The sequence below is a fragment of the Mustela erminea genome, chromosome 1, assembly GCF_009829155.1.
Source record: "Mustela erminea isolate mMusErm1 chromosome 1, mMusErm1.Pri, whole genome shotgun sequence".
NCBI lineage: Eukaryota > Metazoa > Chordata > Mammalia > Carnivora > Mustelidae > Mustela > Mustela erminea.
The window spans coordinates 138,118,737-138,141,958 of record NC_045614.1 but is presented as its reverse complement, the minus strand read 5'-3'; the positions used below and the strand labels follow the sequence as shown (position 1 = coordinate 138,141,958).

At 36.2% G+C, this 23,222-nt stretch overlaps 1 protein-coding gene across 11 annotated transcripts in view; it reads right to left on the bottom strand.

Moving 5' to 3' along the window:
- The window catches only part of VEPH1 (ventricular zone expressed PH domain containing 1), a 254,356-nt gene that overhangs the window by 59,555 nt on the left and 171,579 nt on the right, over window positions 1–23,222 (bottom strand). For all 11 annotated transcript variants that reach the window (XR_004285805.1, XM_032343551.1, XM_032343560.1 and 8 more), the window contains 2 exons: window positions 9,439–9,578; window positions 6,054–6,188 (listed from right to left, as the gene is read on the bottom strand). Coding sequence is in view for 10 of the 11 variants with exons in the window: in XM_032343551.1 (XP_032199442.1) it covers window positions 6,054–6,188; window positions 9,439–9,578 (275 nt within the window). In the remaining variant the exon portion in view is untranslated. The remainder of the gene's footprint in view (window positions 1–6,053; window positions 6,189–9,438; window positions 9,579–23,222) is intronic.

Genomic DNA, 23,222 nt, shown 5'->3' with positions numbered 1-23,222 from the left:
ACACATATTTTCATTGTAAGTTATTGTGCATGACGGGCTCTATTTTCTATAAGCCTTACATTTTTATGTAGTCAAATCTATCAACACTCTACTTTTAGACATTACTTATGGGGTTAATTAATTTTTTTGAAAGAAAGAAAAGCATACACAAAGGATAATGTGACAAATACCTCGCCATATTAATAAATATCGGTATTTTGCTTCTGTTTTTTAAAAAGTATTTATTTATTTATTTTAGAGAGAGGGAGAGAGCACAGTGTAGGGCAGAGGGAGAAGGAGAGAATCTCAGGCAGACTCCACACTGAGCACTGAGTCTGATGCGGGACTTGATTGCACCTTCCTGAAATCACTACCTGAGCCTAATCCAGGAGTAGGATGCTTAATTGACTATGCCATGAAGATGCCCTTGATTCTGATTTTTTTTTTTTTAGATTTTATTTATTTATTTGACACAGATCACAAGTAGGCAGAGAAGCAACCAGAGAGAGTAGGAAGCAGGCTCCCCACTGAGCAGAGAGCCCGATGCAGGGCTCCATTCCAGGACCCCTATACCATGACCTGAGCCGAAGGCAGAGGCTTAACCCACTGAGCCCCCCAGGTGCTCCCTGATTCTGATTTTTTTAAAAACAAAATTACAGATGAAATTGGGATCTCCTTAATTCCCTTTCCAGTAATATTTCCCTCTCTCCTTTACACACTTCTTTGTTATCCAGAAGCAAGCCTATCAGGAATTTTGGTGTGATTCCAAATATGGTATTGTATTTTTACCACAGGTATGTACCCATAAGCATTCATAATGCAGCTTAGAGTATTATAAAAATAGATATGTTACCATATTGTTATACTTTTGCAGTTTGCTTATTAAAACTTAATATCTTATTTTCAAGACCGACTCCATGTTATTAAATATACATCAAATTAATTCACTTTCACTGACTATATGGCATGATTATACCACAACAATTTCTTCATTTCTCTACTGATGACCATTTGCATTGCCTCCTGATGTTTTGGTGCAAATAATATTCAGTTGACATCTGTACTTGACCCCTGGTGCAGGTATGTGAGAGTTTCACCCAGAAACAGAATTATAAGATAATAGGGTCCAAGGGTTTATCATATCACTAGCTATTGCCAGATTGTTCCTTTAAAAAGATTACAAAGAAAAATTTGTCTTAAACTTTGTCTAGGACAGAAGATTTTGTATCTTATAATACAAGACCTGTTTATGGTAAAAGAGAAAATAAGTATTTATGTTAAAATGTCTAGGCATGTTTCTGATAAACTTGAAGAGGAATTAAGATTCTGGAAAGCTAACTACTCACCCACCTAAATTGTCAGCTAGCAGTCATTTATGAATCTAATTAATGATTATATATAGCTTTTCTTAAGTACTTTTTTCTTTTATGAGTAGGTTAATCTTTTATATTATCTATAGTATACAAACATTCTCATTTTTTCCACATCTTTGCCAAGACTTGTATTGTCACAATTTTTTATCCTTACCAGTCTGATCATTGTATAAAGGCATATCATTTTTTTTTAAATATTTTATTTATTTATTCGACAGAGAGATCCCAAGTAGGCAGAGAGGCAGGCAGAGAGAGGAAGAGAAGCAGGCCCCCTGCTGAGCAGAGAGCCCGATGCGGGACTTGATCCCAAGACCCTGGGATCGTGACCTGAGTCGAAGGCAGAGGCTTTAACCCACTGAGCCACCCAGGCGCCCCGAGGCATATCATTTTTAAATATTTAAATTACTTATTTCACTGATTTTTAGTGAGACTAAACACCTTTTCTTACATTTATGGACATTTGAGTTTCCTGTTCATTGAATTTTCTGTTCACATTCTTTGCCCAGTTTTATCTTGGGTTGTTTGTCTCTTGCTTGTTGATGTAGGAAATTTTTGTGTTACTTATACATATTTCACCTTATGCTTATCTTCAACTTTGTTAGAGTGTATTTTGCAATACAAAAATTGAAACATTTATTTAGTCAAAAATATTTATTTTTTTCAGGATTTCTGCTTATGTATCTTAAGAAATTCTTTCTTATCCTGAGGTCATAAAGATAGCTTCTCATACTTTCTTCTAATTATAAGATTTCATTGATTACATGCAGACCTTTAATCTACCCAGATTTATGTTATCTATATAGTGTCTTTGTTATTCTTGGAAGAAAGGGAGAGAAATGATGGCCATAAATCAGAATATCAGCTAAACTTTACTAAGAAGTCACAATGGCAGCCACTCTTCTGAGAACTATGTATGAACTTATTCAATCCTCAAACAGCTCTATGAGGTAGTAGTAGATATTATATCCACTGTATAGATAAAGAAACTGAAGCTCAGAGCCAAAGGTTTCAGAACTGGAAAGTGGCACAGTGTGATTTTAAACCCAGGAAGTCTGGCTTCAGCCTACTCTTGTAGGCATAGGAGTCAAGGATTCACCTACTCTCCTAGGCATAGGAGTCAAGATAGGTATGTTATCCTATTGTAATACAAAAACCGTAGTTTTTAACAAAACAAAAGATTGCCTCTTCTTTATGGGAAGTTTGTAGTGGGTCTGGGGGGCTCTCCAGAGCAGCAGTCCCCCATGTTGTGGCTCAGAATTCTTTGCCCATCCGCTGGCAACCTAATAATATCAACATTTGCTTCTACAGTTACTATGGTAGGTGAAGAGAAGGGACATGGAGAATCACATAGTTGTTTCTAAAAGCTTCTGCCTGGAGGGACATGTATCCCTTCTCCTGTTTCATTGGTTGAAGCAAGTCACATGGCCAAGCCTTACTTCAGGAGGCAGGGAAATGTTATCTTCTTATGTGCCCAGAGTAGAGAGGAACCAGACATATTGTGGTGTCATTGACCAGCCGTGTAACTTCCAACAGGTCCCTTTGCTTCTAATTTTAATTTTAATATCTGAACAATGACAGGATTCCCTCATTTATTCAGTTGGTTCCCACTATTTATTGGGTACCACCATGTGGCCCTGCAAATGCAATAATAAACAGGGTGCAACTTCTGTCCTCAAGTGGGTGGCAATTTAATAGCTATCTTACTGTTGATGTTTAGTTCTAAAATTCCAGGATTCCGTTAAAAAGCAATTGCAATAACAAACCTTCTAGAGCATTGCATGCTAGAGACTCAGGCATTTTCTTAAGAGTTTCTTCCTTTTTGGTGTACGTGAATTCCCTTGGCTGCAGTGTTAACTCATTTCTACATACACATGTACATCACTTTCAAATTCCTGGTGTATGTGCCTAGTGGTGCATGTGGGGGAAATAAAGCAGACTTTGGATTATTCTCACAGCTATTCTGAATTCAGTGGGCAGAACACTTCATTAAAAAAAAAAAAAGAAGAAGAAAATCAATTTGATTGAGAAATACCTGGAGAGATAACTTTGCTACATAATGTACATTCCAGATATCAGAGGGTTTTCTTTTTATTACCTATGAATAAATAAAATTACAAAACTAAAGATTTCAAAACCATTTTGATTTGCAGTTAATTTTTCCCTAGAGGAATGTTTATTGATATAAAATGGAAGAAATACGAAGACGCATATTTGTGAGCATGCACAAAACTGGTTTGCCAATTTAAGAAAAAAATCTCTCAGGACTTGAAGCAGCCTGCCAAGTGTTAATTTACTAGTTGCCTGCAGTTAAAATACAGTTCACATGAAAAATTTATAAGAAGTTGAGGCGTTGTCTTTAATCGTGATGCAACAGTTTAAAATTTGAATGAAATATGCAAAAAAAATCCACTCTACTTTACATTGATCTGATTATGGCATTTCCTTTATTCTTACTACGGCAAGTTTAATTCTTAAACCAAAGCCAAAAAATAGTGATGCAATAGTTGGACCATTCTAAATAAATTTCTGATTAATCGCACCTATTTGTCATTCTTCTTACAATCCTTTCACACTTAAGAGGTATTGAGTCGTTTCACAATTTAACAGGTTTTGATTAATCTGCTACTTGTCTGTACTTTGAATTTATTTAATATTGGTGTGCTTGTTTCCCTTCTAATAGTAAAACAAGGACTAAGACCATGATGATATACTCTCAGAACCTCTGATTTGCCCAGTAAGCATCCAATACCTATTATTGGGCTTTCTTGAAGGCAAATTAAGGGTAATCAGAATCTTTGAATATGTGAAGGGCTTACAACAGTTTGTTATATTTACTAAGGAGATACCAATAACCATTCTCTATTCTCATTGTCATATTCTCCCTGAGTGATCCGATAACTGCCGTGATATCGAGCCTTACCTTATGACTTCTAAATCCATGTCTCCAGTAATGGCTTTCTTCCTGAAGTCCACACAGGCATTTCAGCCACCATCACCATCTGGTTAGCTACACAGATAACTCAGACTCCAAATACATAAATGAGAATGCCTTCTTCTTCCACCTCAGCTCCCTTTGTGGTCTGTTTTTCAGAAGCGTGCCCTTATCCACGCAGCCCTCTGATGCACCTGGAGTTATCCTTGGTTCTTCCATTTTCTTTATCAAGAACCAAATCCTGTGGGTTCTACTTTCTTTAATAGCTCTTGAATCCATCCTCTCCCTACAACTTCCAACTTCAGTTCAGACCTTCATCTCCTACCTGATTCTAGTAATAGCTTCCTAAGCACCCTTCCTATCTCCAGCCAGGTTTACTTGATTGTTTTGTCCATACCCAGGCCTATGACTTTTTTTTTTTTTTTTTTAACTTTGTGGCAATTGTAGAGGACGAGGGGATGAAGAGAAGTGTAGGAGGGAAGAAATGAAAGGCACCAAAAAACTGGAACCCAGTTTCCTGATGTTCTTTCCCTTTTGATCCTAGAGTCCATGATCTGCTTCTGTAAAGACGCTTTCTATGCCATATTGTTTGTGTAGTTTTTGTGAGTCTCTGAGTGGGCTGTTTTATGTCAGTCCGTGAGCCTCAAACAGCACTGTTGAGAATCTGATCAAGCTACTCCATAGTATTGGTGCCTCGGAATCCATTTTGTTTGGCCAAGTGGGCTGCAGGGCACTTAAACTGACACTAATCCCTTCATGCCCACTCATGGCCTAGATGGCAGCCTGCATAATCACAAGAAAACACACACTCCTGGTAGGATACCTCTAATCGCTCTTGTGATCAATAGTTTCCTCTGGTTCCGAGGGCCTTCTCCTGGTGTGCCTTTTAGATGGACTCTGGCAAGGTTTACAGAAAACTGCTCTTTTTAGTTTGAATTGATTCCTCTGGCCTTTGCCTGGGAACTTCCCAAAGCCCTCCACCCACAACTGCAATAAATGCATGTGTCCTAGGTCCTGCTTCTCTTTCTGCCTGCATCTTAATTTGACCTCCTGCTGTGGCCCCTAGAGGTATGCTGTGTACTTCCTCCAGGACCAGTGAGTAATAAATTTCTCTATTTCAATTTCCCTTGTGGTATTTTGTTGAACTGGGACTCACCATCTGGTACCCTGTGCTCCATTTAAAAAACATTAATTTAACAGTCATAACAGGCAATGACCCTATCTACCAATATCACTCTGTCCTTTCAATGATTACCACATGAAAATCATTACTTAATCATTGTTTTTTTTTTTTAAAGATTTTATTTATTTGACACAGAGAGAGAGAGAGAGAGAGAGCACAAGCAGGCCGAGAGGCAGGGAGAGAGAGGTGGGGGGGGAAGCAGGCTCTCTGCTGAGCAGAGAGACTGATGCAAGGCTCGATCCTAGGACCCTGGGATCATGACCTGAGCCAAAGGCAGAGCCTTAACCCACTGAGTCACCCAGGTGTCCCTTAATTAGTGTTTTTTTATAATGATGCAAAAAGGTATAGGAAAGAAGAAAAAAACCCAGCTGTGATCTCGGGGTCCTGGGATCGAGTCCCGCGTCGGGTTCTCTGCTCTGCGGGGAGCCTGCTTCCTCCTCTCTCTCTCTCTGCCTGCCTCTCTGCCTACTTGTGATCTCTCTGTGTCAAATGAATAAATAAAATCTTTAAAAAAAAAAAAAAAGGCAAACTGTTTCCAGACAATCTTGAATATTAGCTTACAATGTCCAAGGAAACAAACACTTACCTTCTGTTGTGGAAATGTGGACTCCATCATGGCTGTTTCAAAGCTGTGAGCACCTTCTGCCTGGGTCTTCTCCCACAGAGCTCTGAGGAATTGAACAGAATGACTCTGTATGGACAAGGGCTCAGGAAACAGACTCTGAAAGGGCATTAATGAGAAAATCATAACATTATCTCCTGTCTTAACAACACTGTTTGATCAACTACAACGTACTATTTGGGTTGAAATTCAACATGGTTTAAATTTAAGCAAATTAGCAAAAAAAAAATGTCTATGTTTAAGATCAGGCATATATATTTAAGGTTTTTCATTTTTTTTAAGATTTTATTTATTTATTTGATAGCAAGAGAGGGAACACAAGCAGGGGTAGTGGGAGAGAGAGAAGCAGGCTTCCTGCTGAGCAGGAAGTCTGATGTGGGGCTGGATCCCAGGACCTGATCCCAAGATCATGACCTGAGCCAAAGGCAGACGTTTAAGTGACTGAGCCACCCAGAAGCCCCTAGGCTTTTCATTTTTTTTAGAAAAGTAAAATTATGGAATAGGATTTCAAGCCAGTTGATATTGATCTCTAAATATGCCTAACCTCCGTCATGTAATGTTTACCTTGATCATTTCTCAGGCATGGTTACTTAATTAGAATATGGTTATTATAAATATTCATATTTATTTGTCCAAAGATCTGAGAATTATGGTATAAAATTAAAACTAGAGTACAAATATCAAGTCTGTTCATACAGAGTAGATGATGAAGGCTAGAAATTAAATAACTAAGAGTTCACTAGGCAACAACTCAAATATGAATAGTATAAATGGATGGTAAGGAAACAAAAACACCTTTTTTTTTTTTTTTAAAGATTTTATTTATTTATTTGTCAGAGAGAGAGACAGCACGAGCACAGGCAGACCGAGTGGCAGACAGAGACAGAGAGAGAAGTAGGCTCCCTGCTGAGCAAGGAGCCTGATGTGGGACTCGATCCCAGGAAGCTGAGATCATGACCTGAGCCGGAGGCAGCCACTTAACCAACTGAGCCACCCAGGTATCCCAACAAAAATACTTTTAATCTTAAGATGTACAAGAGATAACTATTTCCAGAGCTAATACTCTAGTTTTGGATAAAAAGATTGTTCATGTAAAAATCACATTTATACATATTTCATTCAAGTCAATGACAATAAAATTTTCAAAGGAAGATTTAAATTGTGTTTATATATTTACTAATCAATCATGGATTTAATAGTCATTTAAACATTGTGACATGATATTTATAAAGTGAGAAGTATTTTAATTGGAAGGAATGATTTTATAAAAACATAGAACATAATATAGGGCATAAAATATAATTTACATACATATAACACTATACATTTTATCCTTTATGTATGAGGTATGATAAAATAATGATACTGGCTTATAAAATTTTATTTTTTGTGTCAATGACTGTCCAAGCATTAGTTTATCAGAATTTAGGTGGTCTGTGTGTATAAAGTATCTATTTAGTACATGAAAATTAATAACTTTCTTCCAGAAAAATCTAATTATTATCATCATCAAGATAAACTATTTCTTATGCTGAGTGGGGAAATGTGGAGGATCTTAGACCCCAAGTAAGTGGTCCACAGATCAAAAAAGGCTAAGAGCCATAACAGATAAATTGATTATACCACCCATAATGAGGACACATCTGGAAAATTCTTGATTATTATCAGAAAATTATACAGCATATGATTTTTCATTTAAAGAAGAATAGGACCTGATTCAACAAATCACCATTCCAAAGAGGACCAGTTAGACTGGAATCTGTTAATTTAAGAATTCCATGAATGTGTTAACTTGACAAAGAAAGGCAAAGAGTTTGACCCGGCATATAAGGGTAGTACTGGGTTTGTAATGATCAAGTCAAAGATTTGTTTTTCTTGACCCCAAAGTCAGGATTCTCCCAGGCTGCACAATATCAAGGTTGTAGAAAAAGAAAGGAAACATTGTAAAATGAACAAAGAAGAAAAGCATCATAAACAGATGCTTTCGGGTGATTTTGTTAAAGAGAAAAAAGCATCATACTTATTCAATAAAATAAGACTGAAGGGACAAAAGTAAATCAAGTTGTTTGGTTTATTTTCAGAAAACTGACAAGTAAAGAACAAAGCTAATGATGAAACCAAATACAAACTCACTAATGGAAACTATTTGAAAAACATAAGCAAAGCAGAAGAAAAATAAGGTCATTTCAAGAAAAGGAAAAACAAAATCAATTCTGGTTTTTATACTCACATACAATTTGATTCACATCAAAATGTAAGTTGTTTTCTATGAGATATTATTAAGTGTTCTTATTATTAAGTGTTCTTAAGTGTTCTTATTAAGTGTTCTTCCTATAGGAAAAGATGGTTTTCCTAAGGCATGTCTAAGCAGCCTCTTTTCTTTCTTAATTACTATAGTTCCATTTTATGATTATGATCTATTCAACATTAAAATTCATCTTTTTAAAAGAGCTTACTTTTTCTTTATAAGGAATGTAATTGGTTGGTAGGGGTTCTTATAGAAATATTTTATTAATAGAAACAAACTATACTATCACTTGACCTAATTTTTACCTGTTTTACAAATTCTTACTCTGTTTTTCTGCCTCAACTCTCTCTGCTTCTGCCTGAAACCCCCCATTTCATTTTTTAACACATGTGCACTGAATAGGGGCTAGGTGGCCTGCAGTCTTCATTTAATTTTCTTATCTGTAAAAATGATGGCTGATACTCCTTCTACTACTAACATTTTATAATCTATATTCAACTTTTATGTGAAAGTTAATGCATTCAAGATAAGTATTTCCAAATATTCAAGGATCTCCTCTGATGCTAAAAGCTTTGCATCAAGTTATTCATTAAATTGGAAGTTTCTCTTTATGTAACTTTACCTATGTACATAAATTCTATGGGAAAAAAGGACATTCCAGTATCTTAATGATGTCAAAAAGGATATGTTGACACTAAAATTAGTTGGAGATTGGAAGACTATAGAGAAATAAAGACAAACACTACATAAGGAAAGAGATTCCTCCAAATAAGCTGTTTTTGTTGTCATTTAACAACAACAACAACAACAAAAATATATTTATATATATATTTTTTAAAGAGAAGAACATTCTCTTCTTTTTTAAAGCTAAGAACATTCAAGATATTACTAGGTTTGGCTTCCTTAATACTAATCCAAATTTTTTCATAAAGAAACTACCCTAAAATATAAAAAACACATGTTAAAAATTATTAGTGAAATGTGTATGCGTTGCTGTTATTTACATATGAACTCTAATCAAAGGATAATCTGGTAAAAATGATTATAAACTCATACCCCACTAACTCACTAAGTAGCCATGACAAACATATATATACACACCTGCTGAAAGAGAAACATGATCTGGATCCATGGCTGAGGTTCTTGGCTGATGAGTATAAAACTGGATTTACTGTAGAGGCAGTAATGACCCTTCAGGGAGCAGGTGAAGAACAACTTTGCTACACAACTTCTGACAGAATCTAGAAATGAATAAACATAGCATTACACATAGATTCTTCTAGAGTTGTACTTTATACTTCAATATAGAAACACCTTTAGAAATATGTTCTTCAGTTTCAGTCTGCAAGCAAGTAACTCTGAACAACCGCGTATTTGGGTTCCATTTCATGGAATGTAGATTTAACTGAAGAGGTCTTCAACAAGTTATATTTTTTCTATCCACCTTTCCCTTGTTCTCATTAATAAAGCATCAGAAATCTCCAAACAACTCACCTGGAAGAAAGATAAAAGGGAGAAGAGTGTTATTACTATCTGATTGGGCACTTTGAAATGATAATGTGGGAAGGATAAGCAAATGCATAAAGAAAACCCAGGCATTTTCTGGGCAGTGGATAGTATGCCATGAGCCAGTAACATGTTCTCTTGGTTGTATAGGGGCCACAAAGATAGCCTCCAGAATAACTCTGCCAGTGGTGTGGCTTCCTGTGAACTAACCTGGTGTGGTTTGAAAGTTTATCTTATACATTGAAGAAGTTCAGTAGGGAAAATTAATGAGATCATTTTTTAGGGATAAGGAGCCAGGGAGGGTGGTGGTGGTGGTGGCGTGGAGTAGAAGTGGCAAGAAGCCACAACTAGGAGGAGCCATTTAATTTTTACACCCTACAGGATGGGTGTTATTATTTCTATTTTAAAGCTGAGGAAACTTAATGCATTAGTGGATCAGCTTAGTGAACCACTAAGGAAACTTACCACATTAGTGGATCACTTAGTGAACCACTGTGAATGCCTTGGACAGATGAGTGATGCTCAGGGATGCAGAAAAACTGTGGCAGAGCCAGGATTTGAACTCAGCTGAGCTGATGCCACATTAAGATGCTTTAAGCTCTAGCATATTGGGAATTTTTAGATCTGTCATATTGATAATGCATGAGGTATTTATTCTTTCAGAATTAAGCTGATATTTTAAATGAAATATTTTGAGAATTAATGGATTTTAGTATGCACTACTTTTAAAAATGGAAACATGGGTTACAGTTTATTAATAAAGTTGATGGGGACCCTAATTAAGTAGCAGTCAGTCCCCACCTAAGAGGGTGCTTGGGGTCCCTAGAGAATTGGGGAGTCCTATCTGTGCACTATAAGGACTGAGATGTGAGGAATGACAGGCTTTTCAGGAAGAGCTTAGAAAAATTAAGGAAGAGTGACCAATGACATATTAAGGAAGAGGACAAGGCATTAGAAATAAAATAAAGTCACCTGTCAATTTAGAAATATATACAGAAATCTTAACAATTAACAACTTTCTGTCATTCTGAAACACTGGTGTGTAAGAGGATATTTTTGTGAAGTTAATTGTTTTGGGGAATTAAAAAAAATTGGGTTGAGCATTCAATATCCTTGTATAAAATCAGAAATCATTTCTGTATTCTGTGGGTGAATGAATTATGAGATATAAAAAGTGACTGAAGTTTCAGTGGAAAAGACCAAGAGGACCTCCATTGAGAAAGAGCGAGCTCAATGTATAGAATTGAGCATAATATTGGCTTAAAATTGCCCTATCAGAAATTATTTGATATGGTAGCTAAAAATCCTTTTTTGGTACAGATGTTCTGGAAAATTGGATTTAAATTAATCACTACTAGAGAAACAGGAAACCAAGTAGCCTACAAAAGCACACACAAAAATGATACTTGAAATAAAGCTATCTGTGATGTATATGCTGAGACAGCAAACAGTATGTTTTGCTTTAATAGAAGGGTTCAAAAGAGAACAAGTTCTTTTCCAAAAACCTATGCAGTAGCTTGACAGTCACAAGTTAGACTTCAGGCCTCTACCATGAAAAAAGTTTTTGTATTTCCCTTTCCCTAAATATTCTCACTGCTCATTCATGTTTTCTTCTGCAAATTAAAATTGATTAGATATATTTTACTGACCTGGAGTCTACCAGTTTTCTATACACAAACTACAGGGCTCCCAGATCACACAAAATAGGCAAATCAGTAGAAGATAGAGGTCTTTAACTTAGAAGTAAATATGCTGGCTATAAAAATAAGCTGGTTCTGAGATATCTTCTGTTAATACTTTCTATAACCTGATCTGTAGCAATATTTTTTCCTTACTATTTTCAGAGCTTTCCTAACTTGGAAAAAATTCCCACAACATTAACACTTGTTTTTCTCTGCAATTTTCTCCCTCATGTTCACTCTATGGTATTGAATGGTAGGCATGCAGTAAATGGTTGTTGGATGAATGAATGAATGTCAAACACTACAGGGAGAGCAAGAAAGGTCAGAATGTTGACCCTGCTCTTAAGAAGCTTACAGCCAAATGGGAAAGACATCTATAAGCAAAACATAAATTGTTTTAAGTCCATGGGGTAATGGAGGGACACAAAATTCTGACTGCTCAGAGAAATGAGTAGCTATTTTATTTGGAGAACAAGGGGAATCTTTTTGGAAGAGGAAATATTTGAGGTCACTTTGAAAGATAACCATGATCTTGAACTTAGAAAAAGTTGGGAGGAGAAAAGCATTTTAAGCATATGGAACATCCAGAAAAAAAATCATATAAAGCATGAAGTTTAAGGTAATTCCAGATGGTAAGGTTAGTGTATCGGGGTCACTATGATATCTTTTGCTTATACAGTTATTGTCCAAAGGGTTATTTATTTTTACAGAGTACATGTTGGAGGTCATGCTTTGCTAAATATAGAATGCTTTGTATATGCCATATCTGATTATTTCTTTCTTTTGGTAGACAACAGCCTATCTTTGTAAAAATCAAAGGATTTGTTATGGTCTTTATAAATACTGAAGTTAACATTAACATCAATAATTGTATAATATAATGTGTTATAAGTTGAAATATCCAAAATATATACATCACACACATGCGTAGATTTAAAGGTATGATACAAATTCAAGAATAGGTTCCAGCTCAAGATGGCAATATAAGAAAACCCTGAACTCACTGATAAGCAATACGCTTGATAAAGAACTTAAAGGAATGATCTCAAAAATACTAACTGGGCCGGAGAAAAGAATGGAAGAACTCAAGTGACACCTTCAATAAAAAGATAGAAAATAATAAAAAGAACCAATCAGAATGGATGAATACAATAACTGAAACAAAAAGCACACTAGAGGGAATCAACAGTAGATTAGAAGATGCAGAAGAATGTACCAGCAATCTGGAAGACAGAGTACTAGCATACAAGCTGAACAGTAAAAAGAGAAAAGGATTTTTAGAAATGAGGATTAAGGGATCTCTTGGACAGTGTCAAGCCAACAAACATTTGCATTGTAGGGGGTCACTGAAGAAGAATTGAGAGAGAGGTGTAGGAGACTTATGTCAAGAAATAATAACTGAAAACTTCCTTAACTTAGGGAAGGAAATAGATATTTAAGTCCAAGAAGCACAGAGTTCCAAATGAGAGGAACTCAAGGAGGTCTACACCACAGCACGTAATAATTAAAATGTCAAAGCTTAAAAATAAAAAGGGATCATAAAAGCAGCAAGAGAGAAACAAGAAGTCACCTCAAGGGAAAACCTGTAAGACTGTAAGATGAATTTTCAGCAGAAACCTTGCAAGTCAGAAAGAAGTGGCCTGGTATGTTGAAAGCGCTTAACGTAAAAAACCTACAGCCAAGAATACTCTACCTGGCAAAGTTAACATTCAGGTTTGAAGGTGAAATAAAGAGTTTCCCAGACAAACAAAAAATAAAGGCATTTATCACCACTGAATCAGCCTTATAAGAAATGTTAAGGGGATTTCACTATTTGCAGATGACATGATACTACATAAAGAAAACCTAAAGATTCCACCAAAAAAAATTACCAGAAGTATTGTAGAAATTCAGTGAAGTGGCAGAGTACAAAATTAGTACATAGAAATCAGTAGTGTTTCTATACACTAACAATGAAATCACAGAAAGGAAAATTTAAAAAGTAACACGATTTATAATTGTTCCAAAAAGAATATAGTACCTAGGAATAAACTTAACTGAAGAAGTGAAACACCTGCACTCTGAAAAGTGTAAAACACTGATGAAAGAAACTGAAGATGACACAAACAAATGGAAATATAGTCCATCCTCATGAACCTATTTTGATATACTGTTATGAATGTGAGTCCATAGTTTATTCAGATTTCCTTAGTTTATTCTTAGTGTCCTTTTTCTGTTTCAGGGTCCCATTTAAGATACCAGGTGACATTTATTCATTATGCCATCTTCAGACTCTTCCTGGCTGTGGCAAATTCTCAGACTTTCTTTGTTTTTGATGACATTGACTGTTTTGAGGAGTACTTTTGGTATGTATTTTGTGGGATATCCCTCAGATAGCATTTGCCTGTTTTTCTCTTAGGATTAGACTGAGATTTTGAGTTTTACGGAGGAAGACCACAGATACAAAGTGCTATTTTCACCCTAACATGTCAAGAGTACCATTTGATCATCATAGCTTAATAAATATTGATGTTGACCTTAATCGCCTGGCTGAGGTAGGTTTTACCAGATTTCTCTACTTTAAAGTTACTCTTCTTTTTTCCACTTTCCACATTTCACTCTTTGAAAGGAGGTCATTATGTGTAGAGCACACTTAAGGAATGGGGAGTCAGCTCCACCTCCTTGTGGGGAGAAGAGCTACATAAATTATGTAGGATTCTGGACAAATTTATCTCTTCTTCCTTCAGTTATTTAATTCAAAATGATTTAATAATTATTCTATCAGTATACACTCATGGATATTTATTTTGTATTTCAGTACTATTTTATTTTGTTTGTTGCTCTAATTGTTTCAGCCTTGGCTATTTGGAACTCTTTCAGTTGCCTTCTGTGTTCATTTGGTGTGCCCCCAACATTGTGTGTGGTTTGGCTTTGTTTTGTTTTTGAGCACTTACCTACTTCCTGGGACTAAAAGATGCTCCAGACTCATCACGATTGTTTTCTGCCCTGTGATAGAATCAGCTGTTTCTCTAAGGAGTTCTTTTTATTGGAGAAGAGTATTAGAAACAGAGATCTGGGTACTAGAATGTTTGTTGCTACTGGGGTGTCATTGCCCCTTGGCCCTCTCAGCTGTCAAAACAAGGAAATTATGTGTGTACACTAATCTGGGTATGTACATATGTCTGTATTTTCATAAATATCCATCTGTATCTATGTTAAGCTAAATATGGGTTCATACCAATGACTTCATTTCATTACTATATGGCTCATTCTAGCCTCCTCTCCTTACTTATCTGAAAATTCCCGCTTCAATAGTGAGAAGCCTGGCTCTCACTTTGGTAGTATTTTTATCTGTCTACTATAGAAGGTAAAGATCACTCTCTCTCCTTTCCTTCCTCCTTTCTGGCTTTCTTTCTTAAAAATCTTTATATATTTAGCATCTACTGTAGTACCTGGTATAGAGACCTGGGATAACAATGATAATTTATTACACTCTATCTGTTTCTTCTGGAACAAAGATAAAACCATAGGATAACCCCATGAACATAATGAGAAATTATAGCAGTAATAATACAATATTAACTTCTATGTTGAAATTTTATTTCACTTTAAACAATCCACAATGTCATACCTAATATGAGAGATACATTTTCTAATGTGAACATTCTACCTTAGTTCAGTCACTTGTATTTTAGCTGTTTTCCAGATGCCAGTATCTTCTTATGTTATGATCTTGCTAAATAAATATTTATTTTATTCATGGTTGTAAAGTGCTAAAAAAAACCTAAAATGTATACCAATTAACATTTTGGAAAACATAAAATTAGAAATAGTCCTAAATAACATCCTGAAATTTCAAAAAGAAGTTATAATTTTATAGTACTATTTTAAAAGTCTAGTAGAAATTCTAAGTCAAACAAAACTATCACCAAAAATAAAAATTAGATTTTAGTTCGTACGTGTACGAGTGCATGTGAATTGCTTGAAATAAGTAAGTCAATATGTGAAACAACTAATATTAGTATTTACTCTCTTACCACTTTGTTAGATGATTTGTATAATTCAATCAACCATTCAATCCTTGTAAGTATCTATGAGGATCTCTTTTCACTTAAGATATTAAAGGGTCAGAAATCTAAGTGACTGAATCAAGTAATAAGATGTGGAACTATGATTTGGACCCAAATTTATTAAAATGCCAAACCTATACTTTGTTCATAAAGAGATACTACCTCTTTGAAAGCCACACTGTCTAAAGACTGGAATCTTCCTCCCAAGCTGAGCTATCTGTAATTTTTGCAGGGACAAGATCAAGAATCCAAGATAAATTGTCAGTATCTTTAACAAGACCATATAAGTTGTCCAGCTCTAGAAATGTAACCTAAGGCTTTAATTTCTATGTAATTCCTATATAGCCAATGTAATTTTTTAACTTGGGAGTAGGACAGGTCTTCATAAATCTAAAGAACTGTGGCAAATTTATAAAGAAAAGTTCTTTACAGGCCTGTGTAAAATGGCAGTAATTGGTCCCTTTTATCTTCAGTGTGCTAAGTAGAAGAGGTTCTAAACCCCATAGGAATTATCAAAATGGCTATGCTTAGAATTTCTTGAGGTGGACAAAACTGTGGAATCACATGAAGGAGGATTGTGGTGGTAATTTTAATGCCCGTGATGCTCTGCTAGCAGCTGACAAGTATGACTTTTTTCTAAATATCTATATTGGATCTGAGAAACACATCATTCTTGGGAGACTAGATACTTATAATGCATCACTCAGGGTGGTTCTTATACATAATCTATGCCATTATATACTTTTTATTTAGAGATAAATACCTCTTAAGAATAAATAGAGAATACAGCTTTGACTGTTTATATATATGGCTAGTAGAAATATCAAAGAGTTAGCTTTATTTTTCAGAAAAAAGAATAAGCTAGCTCTTGTTTTGAATTTATTACTGAGCTCACACTTTGGAACATCTCTTCCAGCTAAATAAGGATCAAATAAATGTATCTGGCTTGTTTCCCAGGTATTTTAGTTGAGCTATTTGTCTCCATATCCAAACTATATTTCTAGAATGATTTGTAAAAACTCAAACACAGGAATATATTTGCTGAAATTGCTAGACTGAAAGGATTCATACATTGAATATATCACATATATGCAACAAATTCAGAGAAGGCTTTTTGAGGGACTTAACAGCAAGGGAGATAATCTTCATTGACTCCTTACTTTGTACATAGGTATAAACATAACAAATTGAACCTTTATAAAGTAGATCTTGTTATCCTCATTTTAGAGAAGGAAATTTCAAGATCAAACTTCCAGGAAGCAATTGAGCTGTAATTTGAACCCAGTTTCCAAAGTCCTTTTCTTTCCAGTATATTATTGAATGGTTCAGATAAAACAGAGGTAATAGAAGTACCTCAAAATGGAAGTATGGGGGGCACCCGTGTGGCTCAGTGGGTTCAAGCCTCTGCCTTTGGCTCAGATCATGATCCCAGGGTCCTGAGATCGAGCCCCGTATCGGGCTCTCTGCTTAGCGGGGAGCCTGCTTCCTCCTCTTTCTGCCTGCCTCTCTGCCTACCTGTGATCTTTGTCTGTCAAATAAATAAAATCTTTAAAAAAAAAAAAAAAGGAAGTATGGTTCAATGGAAAGATTATTGGCCCAGAAATTAGATCACCAGCATCTTATTGGGTAGCTTCCTGTCATCTTTCTCTCTGTCCTCTGGCTTCTTATCTGTAAAATGGTGGCCAACCAAAAGCTGATCCAGAAAGTACTTTTTAAATTTTACACTTTTATTTGCTTATTATCTTTCTTTCTCCTAGATTGTAAGTTCCTTGAGGGTAAGGATTCTTTTATTGTGGTTAAATATATGTAAAATGAAATGGACCATTTTAGCTATTTTTAGGTGCACAGGTCAACGGCAATAAGTACATTCATATTATTGTACAATCATCACCACCATCATATAATATAGAATATATTTATTATATTACTATATAAATAAAAAATTAGACTCTGAAAAACAAAGATGAATTTCTGAAATGACTTTGAAATGATATCAAATAATTCTTTAAGAGTAGACATTGCTTTAGTCATTGTGGTACTTCCAGGGCTTTGATCTGCAGTAGGTGCTCAGAAGTGTAAGTTGTTGAACTGATGTGTGCTTAAGAAAAAACTACCAAATTTCTCAGTTGATGAAGAATCTAGGGCAGGAAAGTGATGGGAAAAGAAACTGTGTCTTATTTTCACTAAGTTCTACTTACAGCATTATTGATTGAGAAATAGTCTCTTCTCAGCAGCTAGCTGGCCACTGGCCATATCACATGCACATGTGTGCGACATCCATATCCAGAGCCAAAGTACAAGGCTCATTTTCCTGCTCACAGCAAAAATTCTAGTTGGTTGCCAAATAAGCATGACAGATGCTTTTATTTGGAATCATCCAAAAAATGAAAAAGTTATTTTGCAAGTGATTGCCTTACTAATCAAATAAATTCAGAGAAGCAAAGGGAAATTTGGTAATTACACATTCAGAAATGTACAAACCATAGTTGTACAAAGTCCTATTTCTTTGACCCTGGTTTTAGAAAAAAAGTCAAAATTGTATTTTCATATATAAACATATATATTTATATAAATGCATGGAAGAAAGATCTGTAAGACTATAGTTCAATCATTGATAGTGATTATTCTGGATTGAGAAGTGGGACTGGACATGCGGAGCATACATTTTTTTATTCCATACACTTCTATTATTATAACTGTCTCGTCATGGGTTTATATTTGTGTATACCTACATAATTTAAAAAGAAAAAAGATCATATACAATGAAAAAGTGGATATTGATTAAGTAAGGTGATTTTAATAATATCTTGCTAAATTACCATGCAATGGAGCCAATATTTAGCTCGGTTGGTTGGACGACTGCCTTCGGCTCAGGTCATGATCCCGGAGTCCCGGGATCGAGTCCCGCATCGGGCTCCCAGCTCCACGGGGAGTCTGCTTCTCCCTCTGACTTTCTCCTTGCTCATGTTCTCTCACTGTCTCTCTCTCAAATAAATAAATAAAATCTTTAAAAAAAAATATTTTTCTTTTATGGCTTCCTGAGTTTACAACATTTGTCCTAATTCATGTGAACCTCCATATACTTATCAGTCAGATGCATGTGACAGTGGTGGTAGGATAGACATCAGATGATGATAGCAGTAACAAAGAGAAAGATAAAGTAAAATAGAATTCAGTTGCGCAAACTGGATTAGGTAGCATCACAAAAGCTTTGCTAGCAAAACTTCTGTCTTAATGAAGGATATTAATATGTAATTTTCTCCCTTTAGTCCATCAACCTGTGAGCCTGGAGGACTTGCATTATAGATTGGTGGTATGGAGCAAGTGGCAGCTAGGTCAATTGTATGGTTGGTAGGGAAAACATAACATAGAGGAAGTAGAAGAGAAGACTTTTCAGTTCGGGTAGGGGAGATTGTGGAGAGAAGGAGAGAGACAAGTGTAAAGCCTTCAGATGCAGGTCCTGACTTTCCCGTCTTTGTGCTTCAGTCTGTTCAAGAGGGAATATATTAGATAAGTTATGGTAACACTGGGGGCAATGGTGATCTTTACCAAGGAGATCCATTCCCAGGTGGCACTCACCACCAATATAAGGCAGCCAACTTAGTTACAAGCATAGTTCATGGAGCTAAACAAAGAATGCCTGAGGTTCAACTCTCATGGACCACCCTTGCCTCTCTTATTGAGTGGACAGGAGGAAGAAGAAGCTGCGACTGTTATTGGGCAACTTTTCAGAGAAATCACTACAATGCATGTGGGGGTGGAAAGCTCCACATGGTGGACTCCAGGCAGCATTGTCCGAGGCAGAACTTGGACGGGCCACAGCACCAGTGTGTGCTGAGATGGGGTCGGAGTGACCAGGTAGAGCTATGGGCCTGTCCCTGTGCAGAGTTCTTACATGATATTACACCTCTTTAACCTTAAGTTGGGAGAGGGTGATCAGGCAAACAAAGGACACTATCCTCTAGGCAAGAAGACACTATTTCTCCACCCTCCACTCCCAGGCCCAGTGCTTTCTTGCCATCACATAGAAAGAGCATGCCACCTTAGGGAGATAAGCATGGAAGGAAGTAAGACAAAGAACATGTTCAACAAAATGAGAGATAGTTTCCTAAATGCTCTATTCAAATGATCGCATGGAATTAAATTTAAATGAGACTCAGTTCATTTCTCCCCTCACTAGCCAGTGGTTAGTTACTACTTATGAGTTCTGGACAAAATGACCATATATTTTCTCTACAAGTATGAATTATACTGTGCAATCTTATAATATCACAATAAATGAAAAGTAATGATATATATTATGATGATAGATGAGAGATATAATAGATAGAGAGATAATGATAGATATAATGATAGAGAATAAAAGTATGCTGAATAAGAAGACTCAGGTGGAGAAAGAAATCATGTTCTAATAGAAAGTCAGAAATTCTTATTAAGAGTCACACAGCAAAGGATAGAGGGTAGGGAGTCAGCTTAGGGAAGGATATTGGACACTTGCTGGCACATGAGGGCTAAAATCCAACCACACACAGTGGAATGTAGTTAATGTCTCTTGTAAAATATGCTTGTAAATTTCTTATGTGAAAACTGTTTAGAAATTATACCAGCTTATTATTTCATGTCACTATTAAAGAACAGAATGAGACTTGCCCATTAACTTTCAGGTGATGGAGAATCTTGCATGCTCACATGCAATCAATCTTTCCGCCCTGACACAGGGAGGAAAAGCCCCTCTCACAAGCCAATCTAGGGTCAATTGCTTTGACCCAACATTTAAAGACCAGTCCTTCTCCAATGTGGTGGTTAAGAACACAGAGTCTGAGCTAGACATTCCTACTTATGAGCTTTATGTCCTTGAGAAAGTTACATACCTCTCTGTGACTTGATTGGGAATAAGAACACATAATTTTAAGGGCTGTTTAGGGTGATTAACCACCTTGGCTTGCTGGGAACTGAGGTGGCTGCTGGGATGTGAGACTTTCCATGTTAAAACTAGGAAAGTCCTGGAAAAACCAAGAGGTACTGGTCACCCTGGTTAATATGAGCACAAAAGGAGTTAAGTCACACGAAGTTCTCTGATGGAAGTGCACTTGGCACAGAGCAAGTGCTTAGTAATGGTTGTTGCCATTATCATGATCACTATTACAACTAGTACTATTGACTATGAAAGAGGATTTCTTGGCCAAGTGGAGTGTTTCAACATTGCCATAGTGCTGTTTGGATTAAAGGGGATGAATAAGGACCTCTGGAATCTCCAGGTCTCTTAAGTGTCCTGAAATTTTTGCCTAATTGTTTATTTAAAAAGAACTTAATACAGAGCTAATACTGAAGTTCAGGCTGAAGTAAAATTCTATGTAACTGACATAAATCTCTGGAGACATGACAGAAGAAGATCTGGCAGGAAGGAAGATCTAGCAACAGTGTTTGAAGTCATCCACTAGGGTCCCTCTGAAATCCTCCAAAGTTCTAGTGTTCCAGACAGGAGCAAGTGAGGCTTTTGATGCTAATGCTATTTTGAAGCTCCGAAGCACAGAAATGTGGCAAGAATGCCACTAGGAAGCTCTGAGAAAAGCTTTGACATTTGCTGCATGCAGAGCAAAGTAAGTGAGAGAAAGACTTTCTTGCAGCAGAATAAGGAAAAAATAGCTAACATTAATAAGTTGGTTTTTATATGTTGGACACCTGTTCTTATATATTTTTAAAGATTATTTGTTTATTTATTTAGGAGAGAGGTCAGAGCAAGTGAGAGCATGAGTGGGGTGGGGAGGGGCAGAGAGAGAGAGAGAAGGCAGCAGGGAGTATAGGACACTGTTTTAAGAGCTGTATGTGTGTATTCCTACTTACTGTGTTAGTCCACAACAATCCTGTAATATGGATACTTCCAGTTTAGAGAAAGAAGCTGAGTCTCACAGATATTAAGTAATTTGTTATGTTTAGATTAAACAGCAATTAATAACAGTTGAAGTCAAAGAGGGATTTAATTTACACCTAGGCATTCTTAATTATGTAAATCCCATTATAAATTGTGTATCACTTTCATTTACACAGTATTTAGAGATTCATTGTTAGTCAGTTCTTGGTTTTGACTGCAGTTTTGATCTTTATAGTAAAATTTGAGGAGTTATGTGGTAGCTTCCCATTCATGTGCACACCTCTCTTGAAGGACACACACGTGATTGACTCATGAAATCCCTGCTCAAGATATTACTGTTGCCCAGGGGGAACCATCTGAACTGGAAGCATAGCAGTCAAAGAAATAAATCAAGGAGATAAACTGCCTCTGTCAAGTTAGCTTTGAAAACTAGAAAGCTTACAGTAGAAGCAAAAGTCATAATAATAAAATTATTTTTCTATAAATCAACGTTACACATGGCAGAGGTCAATATATCTTCGAAAACCTTAGTTTCCTCTATTGTTTCCTTCAACTTGTATTTTAAGTTCAACTTGTTTGATTCTTAGGTAACCTAAAACCCAGAGATGATAACATTAATCATCATAATTAACATTAATGAGAGTCATTTTTTTAAACTCTTTCTGGTAAATTATTTCTACCTTCATTTTCATATTGCTGCCCAGAGAAAAAGTTATAATAAAATAGAGTAGCAATATTTTTCAACTTCCAGAAACTCAAACTTCTGGTTGTAAATGTGGAACAGGTGGTTGTATATTTTGTTCCATAGAGGAAGACAGAAAGATCTACTGAAGAACGAAAGTGGGAGTGAATAGAGTTGAATTATTCCTGCCTCAATTGGCTAGTTTTCAGTGGTCTGTGGGGTAGCATAAACTTCAAGGTGAGAAGACAATCAGCATGTGTCCAGCAGAGACTGCAGCAGTGGCCCATGGCCCTCAGAAACTCTGGCATGTTAAATGTTTGCCTTGTGTGTGAAATCTGCTAAAATCCCAGAGTTGTCATTTTCTTTCTTATAATACAGGACTTGCAAAGGAACCAGCAAAAAAGAACCAGATTCTTTTTTTTTTTAAATATTTTATTTATTTATTTGACAGAGAGACAGACAGAGATCACAAGCAGGCAGAGAGGCAGGGAGAGAGAGAGGGAGAAGCAGGCTCCCCACGGAGCAGAGAGCCCGATGTGGGGCTCGATCCCAGGACCCCGAGATCACGACCCAAGCCAAAAGCAGAGGCTTAACCCGCTGAGCCACCCAGGTGCCCCAGAAACTATTCTTTCCTATACCATCTTGAGATTCAAACACCCTTGAAAGCATGGCAAAGCTCACTATTCAATTTTCCCGTGCATTTAGATCATAATGGCTTAATTTTGAAATTAAATGTTTCTACACCAGCAAGGCCTCCTCTATAGTCATTTTTTTTTTTTTTTCACTGAAAGCCCTGTGTGATGTTCTGAGAATCAGAAAGTCAAGATGAGAGGTATCTGAAAACAGTTGAGATATTTAAAACCTATCTATATATTGTGTGATAGCATCTTTATCAAATGAAATTGGGCTTGTGTCCCCCAAGAGAGGACTTTTCACATTCATGAATTCACAATCATGTAAGCAATCATACAGCATCTGGTACTGTTCTGTATGAAAAATTCTATAAGGAAACATTTCATTATTGTTGAGTGCTGGGCTGGTCTTCTGATTTAAGAGAAGCAGAAGAAAAAGAGCAAGTGGGATAAATGATGGAG